This window comes from Lynx canadensis, chromosome B4 (genome assembly GCF_007474595.2).
Source record: "Lynx canadensis isolate LIC74 chromosome B4, mLynCan4.pri.v2, whole genome shotgun sequence".
Taxonomy (NCBI): Eukaryota; Metazoa; Chordata; class Mammalia; order Carnivora; family Felidae; genus Lynx; species Lynx canadensis.
Window position 1 is genome coordinate 93,962,404 of NC_044309.1, and position 12,697 is coordinate 93,975,100.

General features: G+C 41.4%; 1 protein-coding gene across 4 annotated transcripts in view; it reads left to right on the forward strand.

The window, feature by feature from the left end:
* Positions 1-2,098: 2,098 nt before the first annotated feature.
* LOC115519317 (RAB3A interacting protein) overlaps positions 2,099-12,697 on the forward strand; it is a 47,229-nt gene continuing 36,630 nt past the window's right edge. The window contains exons 1-2 of one of the 4 annotated variants that reach the window (XM_030323213.2): positions 2,099-2,268; positions 2,981-3,119. In XM_030323213.2, coding sequence (XP_030179073.1) covers positions 3,109-3,119 — 11 coding nt within the window. In that variant the 5' untranslated portion in view covers positions 2,099-2,268; positions 2,981-3,108. Of the gene's footprint in view, positions 2,269-2,682; positions 3,120-12,697 lie in introns of those variants that run through there. The other 3 variants (XM_030323215.2, XM_030323214.1, XM_030323211.1) reach the window with 3 other exon arrangements.

A 12,697-nucleotide genomic window follows, 5' to 3' on the forward strand; every position in this document is an offset into this window, starting at 1 on the left:
TAAAGTTTGTGAAGTGTCTGTCTCTTTAATATATGGGTGAGCAATCTAACCTAGGATGCTTACAACACTTTACAGATTTTGTAGGCTGAGACTCTGAGTGTCTCACACTTTGCAACATACCTTGGTCTCTGTGTTGCAAGGACACCAAGGCATTATTACAGGTAACTACTCATATGACTCTTTTCATTCTTAAACTATGCTTCCAGGTTAAGCATGTGGCAGGAAACACCTCTAAGTACATTCCAAAGAGCCTCTAGGATGGTAGGTAATTTGCAAATGGACTAGCCTGGGACTCAGGCATAAGGCTACTGCTTACTATTTCCTGTAGATACTTGATGTCTTAACTCCTATGCAGAACAGATCACAGGGCCTGTCCTCTAAACATTTATATACCAAGACAGTGTGTCAGTATGTATGTCATTTACTCATCTGCATTTATTGAGCCAGTTCTACTACATGTCAGGTCTTGTGCTTGTTCTCAAGAAGCTAATAGTTAGTAGGAAAATAGACAAAACCACAATTACCATTCTATGTGATAACTGCTAGAAAGAGACAAGGTCCTATGGGAGCACAGCTAAGAGCACCTAACCCATACTGGGGTGGGACAGGGCTAGGTGGCAAGCAACAGGGAAGGGTTCAGAAGGGAATTGATGCTTAGTCTGAATAATGAAGGATAAACAGGAATTAGGTAAGAAAAAGGTGGAGGGTCAGGACATAACAAGAAAAAGGAGTAGCATATGTAAACATGACATACATGAGAGAGTATGAGAAGAGTGGAGAACCCAAGTAGTTTGCTGTATGCAGAGTTATTCATTCCACGTAGTTACTATTATGCTTGTCTCCCTCGCAATGTTTGAGTTCTTGAGATAGTGTGTAATGGTTTCTTTGTCCCCAGGTCCAGCAGTAGGCACAGAGATGGAGCACAGTAAGTGATGAATAACAGTATTCATTCAGGACATGACATGAATGACAGGGGGTAAGGGAGAATAGTTAGGAAGAAGGTTAATGGAAGAAGGTTATTATCTAGTGACAGTGAATAGGAAATGGGATAGGTTTAAGAATGACTTGGGAATTAGAATGGATAAGACTCACTTGGTGAAAGTGAATAATGACTTTTCAGGTTTATGTTTGGATGATACATGGATGATACCAGTAATAATGTTGTTAATAATAATAGCTAATATTCATTAGACATTCTGTCATGCAGTACAGCATTTTACATGTACTAAACCATTTGCTCTCTCACGAGTCAGAGAGGTAGATACTCTTATTATCCCCATTTACTGATGAGAAAATTGGTACTATTAGAGATCAACTTGACCAAAGGCACCCAGCTAGCACTAGTGATTTCAATCCCAGAAATCCTGATTGCTATAGTCATACACATAATCTACTCTTCTTTACTGCCTCTAACAGATGTGATCAACATTTAGAATGATGGTCCTGGTCAGTATGTCTATCACATAAATTCCATGTCTTTTACTAAACACAGAGACACATATGGCGATCGCTTCTTACTGATCAGATTTTGGGAGCTTGGTTCTGTATTTTCACTTTTCCTACCCAGAGAACCTAAAGTGCGGTGGAAGTTTGATAAAAGAGTTGACACAAAAAATGAGAGAAGGCGGATACAGAAAGAACATTCTCGAATGCTCTAGCCACTGATCAGATGATGGAATCTGGTTCTATCAGACTTCTCTGCTTCCATCCCTCATAGACACACGCACACGCTGTAAGATACATATGGACGCCAAGTTTGAGGTTGGTTCTAGTAGTCCTCAACTCACATCGAAAGTTCATTTCCCGACTCCTGGACAGTCCAGCACGAAGTTAACTCGAGGCGCCCATAAAGCACAGGGAAACTTGGCTCAGCGCCGCGGGTGCTCGTTCCCAGGGCAACCGCCCGCGGAGGCACCTGGGGCAAGCTCCTCGGCACCTGCGAAGAGCCCCGCCTGGCGCCAGGGGGCGCGGGAGCGCGTCGACTCCTCCCGCCCCACGCCAGCCCCACGCCAGTCCCGCCCCCGCCCCGCCCCCAGCCCCGCCTTCCCTCCACCGGGCCGGGCCGCTCCCGGCTCCCGGCTCCGCTCCCGGCGCAGGCGCAGTCCCGCTCTCCTTCGGCGGCTCCCAGCGCAGTGCGCCCACCTTCGTTGAGTGTAGCGGCGTCGACCGGCCGGCAGTCCTCTTCTTCCTCTCGCTGCCTCAGGACAGGCTCTGTACAGCGCTGCGAGCGCCCCTGAGCGCAGGCAGCGACCGCGGTGGTTTCGGCAGGTGAGGGCAGCCGCGGGAGGGAGAGGCCCCGGACGCGGAGCACCGCCCCCCTCGGCGCCCGCGCGCCCGCCTCTCTCCCGCGAGCCGGCCTGGAGGGGCGGCGGTGGCAGGTGCAAGTGCGGGCGCGGCGCGCGACGACCTGGCCCGGCCGCCCCTGCCCGGCAAGCGCGCTCCCCCATCTCGGCACACGGGCTCGGAGAACGCCGGTGGAGGCGGCGGCGGCGGGGGGCGCGGCGCGGCGCCTCAGGGCGTCTGGGGCCGCTGGGGCGTCGGGCGGCGGCGGCTCCTCCCCCGCCCCCCGGACGCGGGCGCGTTACTCATTAACTGCGCGGTCCCGAGCGCCCGCGACTGTGAGCCGGAATCCCGGTTACCTGTCGGCGGGGCGCGCGCGGCCGGGAGCTGGGGACCTGCGGTCGCGGAGGGGGTGGGGGGGTCTAAGAGAGTTCCCCGAACAAGTGTGCAGCCCCGCGCTGCGCGGGACCTGGAGCAGGGTGAAGCGGTAGGCTTGGACCTGGGGTCGTGGAAAAGGACAAGCGAGGCTCGGTGCCGAGGCGTAGAGGTCACGCTCGGCGGGTTTCGGCGAAACCTGGGCGACCGGAGCGAGCGCCCGGAGTCGCGCGCCTTAGAGTGGCAGCGCATTTCAGCCTGACTTTTGTTTCGGGGAGTTGAGAAGAGCTGCACCGACGTAATTGTAATTACACTGCCCTTTCAGCGTTGACAACTCTCTGACCGCCCTGGGACCAGCCGGCTCTAATGGACTCTAGAAGTGATGATGTTAGGTGGAATCTGCAGCACGTGAAGAGTTGCCAGTTGTTATGGGATTAAGAAAACAAATCTGTAATGGCTAAAGGGTAAGGTCTCGAAAATTAAGAATGCTGAGTTCATACTGGTTCCTAAGAAGCAGACAGTTTAGTTTCGTGGAAATACAGCCTATTTTGAGGCTACCTGTTTCACACTCCTCTGTTTCTCCAACTCCTTCCTTTCAGTGTAGGAAAAAAGCCGTGTAATCTTTTGCCGTGGAATGATTACATAATTGGAGGAGGCCCATAAGCGGATTAAAACAAAACTGTTCTATGTAGATCTGTTGAAAGACCCAGTTTTTGTTCATTATCCTCTTTCTTATTTTGTTGTCCGTAGGGTTTTTGGAAAATGGTGGATGACAAATCAAGGAGAAAAGAAGCAGAATAGATTTGTAGACTGATCACAGTAAATATTTGATACTGTTAAATATTCCACCAGGTTTATGGGGCCTTGTTCTGTTAACATTTGTTATTTATTTACCAGTACTGTGCATTTTGATAGGACTTTTCATGTTCCGACAGACATTGAATCCCAAGTATGGTTTATGTGATCTAATCCTAAAGCCCATGTAGAATTTATAGAAGTTAGTTTAGCAGTTCTACATTTGTACTACAATAGTGCATTTCTTACTACTGGAAGAAAAGCCTTATGAGTTTTGTTTCTTTTTCCACTACAGTAAAGTTACATATTAGTCCATACCTTTGTTAACCAAAGTGGACACTTTAATATAACTCTTCCTTGTGTGTTTGGCAAACAATACTGCTGTGGTATTAGATACCTGTACCCTTTCACTAGGATGGACATTTGCTGTTCAGCTACTTGAGGGGTTTCTAATTACATCTAGTTGTACTTTTTGAATCAGTATAGTTATGCATATGCTTCCTTTAATATTTTTTTCCTATAATTTTCTTTAAACCCTTAGTTCACCACAACACATACATAGACATTGCACAGATAATTTTTACAATGGAAGGTTTCTTAGAAATCTAGGTCCCCATCAATTTTTAATATGGCAGAACAAAAACTTGTAGGTTACAGTAATTTTGCATGTATTATGGTACTTAGTATACCTTTTTTTTTTCCCCCTTCCTGAGAGGGACTCACCTAACCAGTTAGCTAGCTAGCGAAATGAAAAATTTTTAATCTGTTTTAAAGCTTTAGCTTCATTACTTACCGTGCATGTGACCTTGAGTAAATCATTTAACCGTTCTGAGCTTATTTTCTCTATTTGTAAATGGATAGAGTGAATTTGCCAGCTTTCAACTATTTTTACCTATTTATTTATTTTTAAATATATTATTAATTTACTTACTTAAGTAATCTCCACACCCAGCTGGGGGCTCAAACTCACAACCCCGAGATCAAGAGTTTCATACCCTTCCAACTGAGCCAGCCAGACGCCCCTCGATTCTTTTTAATGTCATTCAGCCTGATGTGAATATCATAATGAGGGGATGAGAATCAAATGGGATAGTCCATGTGAGGTATGGGAGTGGGAGAAAGGAACAGATATTAGCTTGGTAGTTGGCCATACACTGTGCTTGTTGATTTACATACCTTCACCCCTTGGTCGTCAGGACATTCCTGGGGTATAGATGGTATTACCACATTATACAGATCAGAGAACTGAGGCTCAGAGAGGCAAACTAACTTGCCTGTGGGTACTTAGCTGTCAGTGGTCCTGTAGATGATTAATGGTAGAGCCAGGGTTAATGGAACTCCTAACATGCTTGCTCTTCCATTCCTTTCTACATCTTCTGTGGAAGAGCTTTGTAATTATAAGGAGACCTCAAATAAAAGGTGTTACTATCATTTGAATTTCTGGCTACAAAGTATCCAGGTTTTTTGGTGATGGCAATACCACTACTGCTACTACTATTATTGAACTTACAACTTACTCTGTGTCAGGTTCTGGTATAAACACTGTACCGAGTCATTTACTCTTACAGTGACTTACGAGTTAGCTACTGTTTTATTCCATTTTATTTCATTTTTATTTTTAATTTTAGAGAGCATGCAACTAAGGACAAAGGGCGGAGGAAGGGAGAGAGACAGAGACAGAGAGAGAGAGAGAGAGGGAGAGAAAATCCCAAGCAGGCTCCACACTCAGCAAGAGCCTGATGTGGGGCTCGATCTCATGGGATCATGACCTGAGCCTAAATCAAGAGTTGGACACTCAACTAACTGGGCTACCCAGGCACTCCTGCTTTATCCCATTTTATAGTTGAGAAGATTGAGACACTGAGAGGTTATGTAGCTTCCTTAAGGTCACACAGCTAATTAAATGATAGGACTAGATTAGAAGTCAGGCAGTTTATCTTTAACCACTGAGAGCAGTGCTCTTAACCACTTTGCTCTGCTACTTCATGTGTAGGTTGTCATGCTGAAGAATTGTTTTAATTAAGCTTTTATGTGATACTTAGCATAATAAGTAATTCTTTATGTGTCACCAGAGATTTTTAAATCAAATATTCATTGAGCATCTACTTTGCAGGTCACCGTGGGGGTTAAAGGAAAGTATTCATGGAGTGTGAAAGGCAGACCTTATAATCATTCCTGTAGCTTTTATAAGTTCCTCAAAATTTAGAAGGCATCTGTGTTTCTCATATATGTGTTATTGTTGTAATTTTTTTTTTAATGTTTATTCTTTGAGATACAGCCAGAGTGTGAGCAGGGGAGGGTCAGAGAGAGAGGGAGAACAGAATCTGTAGCAGGCTCCAGTCTCTGAGCTGTTAGCACAGAGCCAGATGCAGGGCTCAAACTCATGAACCATGAGGTCATGACTTGAGCCGAAGTTGGGCGCTTAATGACTGAGCCACCCAGGCACCCCATTGTAATTTTAACGAGTACCAAATAACACAAAGTGCTAGAATAGTTGGAGAGTGGAGAGAAATGATGAGTTGTGGGTAGAGATACTGTGTGTTGGTTGAGGTAATGAGGGAGAGCTTTCAGGATATTCTGAGGAGGTACACTTTTCAAGTGTAAAAGCTTTGTCTTGTGTAGAGTTTTGGTTAAGGTATAGTTCAATAAAGGATAGTAACTTGGTTACTAAGTTACTTAAGTACACTTGATATTTAAAAATAAAATAACAAAACTTTTGAAAACTCCTGGCTAGCTAATTTCTCCTTTTCTCTACTGATCTCCTTAGCTTTGCTAGGTAGTACTTTTTTTTTTCTCTTTTATTCTTCCAGAGCACTGAGTAAATGCCTCTATTTTGATATTTATTAGTTTTGGTATTCATACTGTCCTGTAAGTTTTGTTGACCTTGAGTTCCCTTCCTCTAGTGTGCACATGCTTTGAAGGCAGGACTTAAGTTATCCTAGCCCTTTTATAGCATTTGAACTGGGCCTGGTATACCTGTAGGTACCGGGCTGTGTTTGGTGATGGGTGTCAGTGGAGGAATGTCGGGATGTATTAAAAGTCATCTAGCAGTAGTAATGGAAATGTGTTCAGAGTGAGAACTGTGTGGGCTAAGGGGAGGAAGAGAGGGATACTTCCAACAGGTAGCATTAACTTGCTCTCTGTGTTTTTCTCTTCTGCTTTCCCTTTCAGTTTACAACAAATGAGGCAGTTTCATAAGCTTCAGCTGTATCTAGTCATGGTTAGAAAGAAGTGAAATAGTAGTCTTGATTTATCTTAGAATATCAGCAACACAAAATTGGATAGCTATAGCCATAAGCTGAGATTACTTAGATCAGAGGAAAAGAATGAAAATTTCTGTAGTTAACAGGATTGTAAACATAAGCATAATGGAAGTTAATAGAATTCTACATATATGAATTGACAATCTAGTATAAAGGAAATCTATGGAAGAATGTGAGAGTACCTTAGAAGTTTATAGGAGCATACAAATGATAGCTTTGAACCAGTTAAGTGCATTGTAACTTTATGTGTCCAGATAATAGTATTGAGTATTTGGGGGCACCTGGTTGACACATCAGGGTAAAATACAAAAAAAGGAAAACAAAATAAATTCAAAAGGCAATAAGTAAATGTGCATTAATTTCCTGTTAGGAAAAGAATTATATTTGATCCCTAGACATCAGAAAGAAAAACTTGTTTTCCCTTTTCTTTCCTTTTTTTTTTTTTTAAGTTTATTTATGTGTTTTGAGAGAGAGTGTGTGAACGAGTGGGGGAGGGGCAGAGAGAGAATTCCAAGCAGGCTCCCCCCTGTCAGCGTAGAGCCCCATTTGGGTCTCTATCTCATGAACCTTGAGAACATGACCTGAGCCAGGATCAAGGGTCAGACGCTTAACTGACTAAGCCACCCAGGCCCCCGAGAGAAAATGATTTATATATAAATAACATACTGTTATATCTATATCTATCTATATATATGTAAATAACATACAGTTTTGGTCTTTTTCCTTATTTATATAGTGTTTGAATAAATTTGAAAGCTCTCTAATTAATGGAGAATTTCAAATAAGTACTTGCAAAAATGTAATGGATCTCAAAGTTCCTGTCATTTAACCCCAGTAGTCAGCAAGAAGAGTCAGTCCTGCCACATCGGTTTCTCCCCTTCTTGTATTATTTTGAGCAAATTCCAGGCATTGTATACTTTCATCTGTAAATATTTCAGTATGTTTTTTTTAAAGCGTGAAGGGCAGTTAGCTACAATACTGTTACACACTTAAAAAAAAATTAACAATAGGGGTGTCTGGGTGGCTTGGTACATTAAGCATCCTACTCTTGATTTCGGCTCAGGTCATGATCTCATGGTTCATGAGTTCGAGCCCTGTGTTGGGCTCTATGGTGACAGCACAGAACCTGCTTAGTATTCTCTTTCTCTCCTCCTCTGCCCCTCTCCTACTCATGTGTGTACTCTCTCTCTCTCAAAAATAAATATTAAAAAAAATAAAAATAAATTAACAATAATTCCTTTGTATCAAATATCCACACGTTTTTGAATACATAATAAGGCTGCTATAATAAAATCAAGTCTCTTTATTTTTATTTATATGCTTCTTTCATTCCCCTAAGTTCTATAAGAGGCTAAATAAGTATTTTAAACCCCACATAGCAAAATAGAGGAGGAAATGGTGATAGCAAAGAGAATGTGGGAAGAAAGAATAGAAAGAACACATTGCAATAGCAAATGCTCATTTTAGTAGCTGTGCATTAGAGAAACTTTAGTTTTTCCCTTTCTAAAAGTAAGTACAAGATTAAACTGTGTTCTTGTTTAGATTGTTCACTTACTTATGGTTGGGTGAGACCTGCCCTAGAGTGCATCTGTCTTGATCTACCATTTATCTGAATCTAGCCTCCCCCCCCCCCCCATCAGTTTTATCTTTTAAGTGATTCTTGGATGTAGTGGAGTCAGGTGTCAGAATCAGACACACCAGGATTGAATCCTAGCTGTTATTTATTGACATGTGTGATCTGGATGAAATTAATTATTCTCTCTGAGCCTCAAGTTCTTTTTCTGTAAAAAAAAAAAAAAAAAAAAAGATACGAGGGGCGCCGGGGTGGCTCAGTCAGTCAGTTAAGTGTCCGACTTCGGCTCAGGTCATGATCTCACAGTCTGAGTTTGAGCCCCGCGTCGGGGCTCTGTGCTGATGGCTCAGAGCCTGGAGCCTGCTTCGGATTGTGTCTCTCTCTTTCTCTCTTCCCCTTCACTGCTCTTTCTCTCTCTCTCTCTCTCAAAATAATAATAAACATTAAAAAAAATTAAAAAAGTAAGAACCAGTTCAAAGGGTTGCTGTGAGGAATAACTGGAATAATGTATATAATGTGTTTGTGTGTGTGTGTATCACACATGCAGAGTATAGGTGTGTATGTGTGTAACGTATATGTGCATGTATGTGTATATAAATACAAATGACGGTGTCCTGAAGGTTTTTCATGTGTGTGTATATATATATATATATGTGTGTACTTCCATTCCTTCCAATATCAAAGTATCGAGATTGACATTAGATCAGACCTTTGTAATCTCTTGGCTAGCCTGTTGCAGTAACCTCTTAACCAGTTGCCTCTAGTCTCTTCTCTCTAGTTAAAGTCCTTATTGCCTTGGGAATTATTTTTTCTAATCTACACTAACTGCACTAATCTTTACTACATCAAAGTGTATCTACACTTGGTAAAATGTAGATCTGACCATCTCTCCAGGATAAACTACAAGCAGCATTTTCCATGTTAAATGAAGCTTTTAATGATCTGTCACATATCTGCCTCTCTAGCCTGATGTTCTGTCCTTCTCTTCTTTGTTAGTTTCATTAGTGCCAGACTGTTATTCCCTGACTGTCCTGTATTATTGACCTGCCTTGTCGACCTATTGAATTCCTACACAGGGTTTAAAATTTTATTTTTTATGTTATATTTTATTTACATTTTATAACTTATATTACTTATCACTTATATTTTACTTCTCCTGAAACATTTCCTTCCCTCCCCCAGCCCTCAGGGTAATCATTTAGTGGCTCACAACAGGCTGTGCACCTTCTCTTTAGTCCCATTTCATTGCACCATTCTTAGAACTTGGTGCCAGGATTTGCCCCGAGGAGTTGAAGCTGGCAATCATCCTTCCATTCCAAATAGAATAGACACAACTGATAAAAAAAACTTATTAAATACACTAATATTATATATGGATAAATGTATTTAATAAATAAAATTTAAATATTGGTGTTTTTTTTTTTAATTTTTTTTTCAACATTTATTTATTTTTGGGACAGAGAGAGACAGAGCATGAACGGGGGAGGGGCAGAGAGAGAGGGAGACACAGAATCAGAAACAGGCTCCAGGCTCCGAGCCATCAGCCCAGAGCCCGACGCGGGGCTCGAACTCACGGACCGCGAGATCGTGACCTGGCTGAAGTCGGACGCTTAACCGACTGCGCCACCCAGGCGCCCCAATATTGGTGGTTTTTAAGGAAGTGACTTGATGGAATTTGTAACACTTTAATTTGTTATACACTGTTGAGATAGCAATCTAATTTTTAATGACAGGCTGTTTCTTCCATAATTCATGCTGAATTGAGTCATTTGGGAATTACTGAAAGCATCTGTACCTTCCTCCCTGCTTTCCATCCTCCAGCAGTCTTTCAATAAGTTGAAAGAGGAAAATAATACAGATGTAAACATTTCTGTATGTTATATACAGTATATATAGTATAATATATAGATGCTTGCTTTGTTGAGGAATAACATTTAGAACAGTATGCCTATAATTTAACAATATTTAAAAAAATTTTTTTTAACGTTTATTTATTTTTGAGACAGAGAGCATGAACGGGGGAGGGTCAGAGAGAGAGAGAGGGAGGCACAGAATCTGAAACAGGCTCCAGGCTCAGCTGTCAGCACAGAGCCTGACGCGAGGCTTGAACTCACGAACCGTGAGATCATGACCTGAGCTGAAGTCGGACACTTAACCGACTGAACCACCCAGGCGCCCCGAACAATATTTTTAAACCAAACAAAACAACCGTTGTTTTTTTTTTTCTCTTGATGATGTTTGTGCTGATATTTGTCAAGTATTAGATTAACACTGGTTAATTCTTCCCATCAGAAAGTCAGAATCTGGTCTTCCTTCTGGCCTACAGATACACTCACCCACCACCTTATAATCAGGATCATTGGTTCCAATTCCATCGCTAAATAGATGAAGATACTGGGGCTCAGAGAAGTTTAATTCACCTGCCCACGTTTGCAGGTGTAAGTTAGAGGTTGATCAAAGCTAAGACTTGAACTTTCTTCTTTAGGTACTGGTGTTTCTGTTCTGCTGGGGTGCATATAGCTTGGAGGAATTTTAGTAAATATAGAATTAAAATTATTTAATTTTCAGATATTGGTCTAAAAAAGATTAAAATTACAGCCTTAAAGTTTTCTTTCCTTAGAGGTAAATCTTTTGTTTCTTGTTAAGTAAGTCAAATAAGGGGAATATGCTTTTTGTGAGAAAATGGATTTTATTTGTTCTTTTGGACTATAATAGAAATTGAGTTTCTCGATTTCATTTAAATTGTGTATGTATATCCATTTTATCCAAGTGCTTTAGTTTTTAATTGAAAATATTGTAGCAGCAATTCATCTTAATTTCTTGAGTTATTCTAGGGATGTTTTTTATTTTCAGTTAGAAAATTCACTTTAAATAGAAAAAAGAATTTTTATGACAAGTTACTGGAAATTTTCTAGGCATTTATTAAATAAGTTAATACATACGAACTTTTTAGCAAAAATATCTGACACAGAGTTAACTTTAAATATTGGCTGCTGTTTTAGCTGTGATAATACTGACTTGTAAAAAGAAGAAATAACATGAAATACATATGGCTAATCAGAAATAAACTGTTTTGGGGTGCCTTGGTGGCTAAGTTGGTTGAGTATCTGGCTCTTGGTTTTGGCTCAGGTCATGATCTTGCCATTCGTGGGTTTGAGCCCCGGGTTGGGCTCTGTGCTGACAGTAGGGAGCCTGCTTGGAATTCTCTGTCTCTCCCTCTCAAAATAAATAAAAACTTGAAAAAAAAATGAAGTACATTGTTTTGGTCAACTTTTCCTTATGATTCAATGTCAGCTTTATTGCTTTGAATTGAGTAATAATAAACCAGATAGGCTGTGTTGGTAATTCACCCATAAGAATTTAATGTCGACTTTTTCACACATTGGTAGTGGTCCTTAACAGGTTTAGTTTATGGATTAGGGTACTCTCCAAAAGAAATTAGTTTTTTTGAATTACTCATTACTTGATGCAAGGAATACTACTGCTTAAAAATAGCAGCTTATTTTACTCATATAAAAACTTTGAATTTAAGATAAGTCTTAAAGCTTCCATACATTTTATTTATTTTGTTTAAATGTTTATTTGTATTTATTTTTAATTTTTTATGTTTATTTTTGAGAGAGATAGAAGGGGGGGAGAGAGAGAGAGAGAGAGAATGAATGAGTGGGAGAGGGGCAGAGAGAGAGGGAGAGACAGAATCTGAAGCAGCCTCCAGGCTCTGAGCTGTCAGCACAGAGCCCAACGCTGGGCTCAAACTCATGAACTGCGAGATCATGACCTGAACCGAAGTCAGCTGCTTAACCAACTGAGCCACCCAGGCACCTCTTTAAATGTTTATCTTTGAGGGAGGGAGGGAGGGGGGGGGGGAAGAGAGAGAGAGAGAGAGGTGCGCAAGCGAGGGAGGGGCAGAGAGAGAGGGAGAGAGAGAATCCCAAGCAGGCTCTGAACTGTCAGCAGTGAGCCCAGTGTGGGACTGGAACTCGTGAACCTTGAGTTCATGACCTGAACTGAAGTGGGATGCTTAACTGACTGAGCGACCCAGGTGCCCCAAGCTTCCATATATTTTAAAGAGCAAAAGATTTTCAGACCAGTGTGATTGGTGGCTGATTACTAGCTAAGTTACATTTTATGGAAATTGTATATGCTTGAAAAAGGCACTGAATTTAATCTTAAAATAATCTTTTTCAAAAAAGTGACTTGAATTTAAACAAAGTTTAAATGTATCCTCCAGAATTAAAACTTGTAGGTAGATGCCCTGCCCAAGGGTGCTGTCCCAAGTGTTATGTACTTTTCTTTTATTTCTCAGCATATAAGGTAGAAAACCCAGGCACAGATTTCCAGATGAGAAACCTAGGCACAGGTTGGCCCAATAATTTGACAGAAGTGAATTCAAACCTGCCTCTCTTTGAGA